Below are 4,093 nucleotides of genomic sequence, written 5' to 3' on the forward strand. Positions count from 1 at the left end.
CAAGATGCTTTCTTATGTCACTTGTTGGGAACATACAAAGCACAGTGTTCATGGATAGTGCTTCCAAGAGTGACACAGAGTGGTGGCTCCTTAAGGGTAAAGACTGTGTTCACATCCTGCCTGGAATGTAGAAGATGTTAATTTCATGCTTGATGAATGAATCATTTTTTAAACTTTCTAATATACTTTATAGGAGCTCTGGTAGCATAGTGCCTAAGGCACTTGACTGCTAACCAGAAGACCAGCGGTTCAAACCTACCAGCCACTCCTCAGAAGGAAGGTTAGGCAATTACTTCCGTAGTGATAGCGCCTCAGAAACCCAAAGAGGGGTCACTGTGAGTCGCATCCAAGTTGACAGCAGTGTGTTTGGATTTTGGTTTGGAATATACTTTATATTTAAAAACAAACAAATGACCAGTTGCCATTGAATCACCTCTGACTCATGACAACCCCATGTGGGTCAGAGAAGAACTGGCTCCACAGGGCTCTTTCAATGGCTGGTTTTTCAGAAGGAGCTCACCAGGCCTTTCTTCTGAGGTGCCTTTGGGTAGACTCAAACCTCCAACCTTTCACTTAACAGCTGAGTATTTAATTTTTCACATTACCCAGGGATACCACCTTACATTTAGAGCAGTCCAATCTGGTTTAACAATAATGGTCAGTATTAATTGAGCATTTACTGGATCCATGACTTCTCATATACTGTCCCATTTGATTCTCACAAGGAGCCTATCAGACAGATAATATTATTGCCCTTGACTTACAAATGAGGAAACAGGAGACTCAAGGAAGTTAAATAACTTGGTGAAGGATACACAGTGATTGATAGAATCAGGATTCACACCAGACTGTCTGATTCCAGAACCTGTGCTCTTAACCAAAAAACCACACTGCTCCCATCTCTGAAGTTACAGCTCCTCAGTAAGTTTTACTGGTTATTGTTGCTGCTGCTGTTGTCATGGCAATTATTAAATCAAGTGTGCAAGTAAAGCAGCAATACAGGATATGGCATAAATCAGAGAGCTTTAATAGAAAGTTAGAGAACGACATCTCCTCCTCTTTCCTAAGCATATTTCTAGGGTTATGTTCTTTAGTTCTCTATTTCAAGTCTATTCTTTACATTATAGGAGAGGTTGGAGAGTTAGAGAGGATAAGAAAAAAAGGGAGAGAGTAGATTCAACTGTTTCCTGGGTATAATTCTAAATAAGACCTTGCATTCAAGGCAATAAAACACAAATTTTAAAAGACTCAGAATGACCTCGAGTGTGTCAGGGTAGAACTGCTTCACAGGGTTTTCAGTGGTGGACTTTTTGGAAGTAGGTGACCAGGCCTTTCTTTCACGGAGCTTCGGGACTCAAAACTCCAACCTTCCAGCTGGTAGCCAAGTGGTTCCAAGCACCTGCAGGCACCACTTTTGGTTCACCTATTCCCTAGCTGACTGACCCTGGTTAGACAAGTTATTTAACTTCTCTCCGCCTAGTTTCCTTAAAAATCAGGCATGGAAATATCCTCAGATGCAGGCAGATGATAATTACGGAGCAGGGAACATCAAACACAAGGAAAAATACTCTGGTGGGGAATGAAAGTTTCCTTCATGGGAATCAAAGTAATATGTTAATACTATTTCTTGGTATTTCTGTAATGATACACAGGCTAAGGAAACGCACTCATAATTCCCAAAGTGTGTCACAACAAAATCCACCAGTTTCTCTGCGATGGCAACAGTCAGGGTTATGGCCGGTGCAATCTCGCCCTCTGGTGACGGAAGCAGGTGGTGCTCCGATTTCACAATTGGGTATCTTGACAGAACCATTATCCTGTATAGGAATGAAAAGAAATATGTGCATCACTCTTAGTCCCACCATATCATGCAGACAAGACCAAGCAAATGGCTTAAAAAAGTGATGTATCACACTACAAATATTCCATTAAGGAAGGAAATTAAGAGCATTAATGTCATGGAGAATTACAAAGCACAGAGCGTGGAGGCCGGTTCACTGCATCGCTGCGATAGAGCATGTCTTGCTGTGACACTAAGCACAATGACTATCAATTCTGTTTTAAAGAGTACTAAGAAGCCCTGGTGGTGCAATGGTTAAACGCTCAGCTGCTAACCAAAAGGTGGGCAGTTCAAACCCAGCTGCTCCACTGGAGGAAAGGTCTGGCAATCAGCCTCTGTAAAGATTACAGCTTAGGGGCATAACTATGAGGGGCATGGGGGGAGGGTTACTGGGCAGGGAGGGGAGGAGACTGGGTTAGGGTTGGACATGGTAAATGGGGAGTGAAACTAAATGTACACAGAATGTTGAATGTAAAACAAATTCTTAAAATTAAAATATATATAGAGAGATTTTTTTAAAAAAAATGTTATTACGCCAATTAACTGGAATGTCCCATAGAACCATGACCCTAAACCTCCAAATGAAGGAGCTAGATTCCATGAGGTTTTGGTTGTCCATAATCAGCCTCAGCAGCTACTTTTTTTTTTTCTTCTTTTATGTCATGTTGTAAATATGTCTATCACATAACTTTTGCCAATCCAATTTTTTTCAGATGGTTTCAAGTTAAAGTCTATTATTGTAACAATTACAATAATCAGCTATGTAACCCTGTCCTTAATCGATGCTATATTTCTATCACCATTAACCCTGACCCCTTTCCTCCTCCTTCCTATCCTTGGGAACCACTAATAAACTTTGTTTTCAATATTAAAAAAAAAAAAAAGATTAGAGCTTAGGAACCCCTATGGGGCAATTCTGTTCTGCCACATAAGGCTACTATGAGTTGGAATTAACTCAATGGCAAACAATAAAACACAGAGACACTAAATAAACAGCATTAGTAGCATGCAAAATCCATTTTACTTGCATTGTTACTCTGATAATATATTTGCATAAATAATTTAATTTTAATCAAAACAGGTGAAATGTACAATCTTACCAGCAAAGATGCAAAGTAACAATTTACAAAATTAGCCTTAGAAATTAAAAATTAAGAAATTAGAAATAAAAATTCTGTTGGAGAAAATGATGGTAAAAATAAATATGTGAAAAAATGTCCAACGTCACTATAAATAAAAAAAACTACATATTAAAGGATGCCCAAAGCTCAGGCCTCGGCAGCTTCCCTGTGCCCTCATGGAGTCCTTCATATAGAACGACCTCTACGGTCATGATACTTGAATCGGTATCTCCAGCCTGTCCCAACACTACCAGCCAGGCTATATGCAATTGTCTGCTTGATACCACTCAGCTGTCCAGGGGCTTCTCAAACTTAGCAAAAACCTGCTGCTTTCCTGATTGTTCCCATCCATTAAAGAGCATCAGCTCTGGCAATTCCACTCCTAGGTATACAACTTAAAAGAACCGAAAACATAGTTCACACAAAAACTTGTACACAAATATTCATAACAGCATTGTTCATAATAGCCAAAAAGTAGAAACAACCCAAATATCCATCAAGTGATACAATGGAATATTATTCATCCGTAAAATGGACTGAACACTGATATATGCTACAACATGGATGCATTTTTAAAACATTATTGTTAGTAAAAGAAGCCAGACACAAAAGGCCTCCTATTTTACGATTCCATACTTATGAAATATCCAAAATAGGTCAATCAATACAGACAGAAAATCAGTGGTTGCCAAAGGATGGTGGGAGAGGAAAGTAGGAGAGACTACAGGTGTGGGGTTTCTTTTAAGGGCAATAGAGATGTTCCAGTATTAGATAGTTATAATGGTTGCCCAACATTATTAATATACTAAAACCATTGAGCTGTGTACCCTTTCAAATGGTGGATTTTATGTCGTGAAATATATCCTCATAATAAAACTTACTAATCTCTAATAAAATGACAAAGAGCTCAAGTCAAAATGGTAGTTGTGCACACAAGTGCACACTATCAAACATTCTAGGCTTTAACATGCCATTACAGACACAAAATGCAGGGTTAAAATCATGATTTCTTTCTTGCTGCCAACAATAATGCACTGGAGTTAACTTTCAGTTATGATAGCAGCTTTCCTTTCTCTCTTCGATTTTTCATTATAACAATAATGTTAATTCTGAGGACCTATATAAATTATCT

At 38.8% G+C, this 4,093-nt stretch overlaps 1 protein-coding gene across 1 annotated transcript in view; it reads right to left on the bottom strand.

Moving 5' to 3' along the window:
• CWH43 (cell wall biogenesis 43 C-terminal homolog) overlaps window positions 1-4,093 on the bottom strand; it is a 99,306-nt gene that overhangs the window by 40,082 nt on the left and 55,131 nt on the right. The window contains exon 12 of the mRNA XM_007955711.1: window positions 1,668-1,817. Within this exon, the coding sequence (XP_007953902.1) occupies window positions 1,668-1,817 (150 nt within the window). The remainder of the gene's footprint in view (window positions 1-1,667; window positions 1,818-4,093) is intronic.

This window comes from Orycteropus afer, unplaced genomic scaffold (genome assembly GCF_000298275.1).
Source record: "Orycteropus afer afer isolate SDZICR_OR568_19922 unplaced genomic scaffold, OryAfe1.0 scaffold00532, whole genome shotgun sequence".
NCBI classification, from domain to species: domain Eukaryota; kingdom Metazoa; phylum Chordata; class Mammalia; order Tubulidentata; family Orycteropodidae; genus Orycteropus; species Orycteropus afer.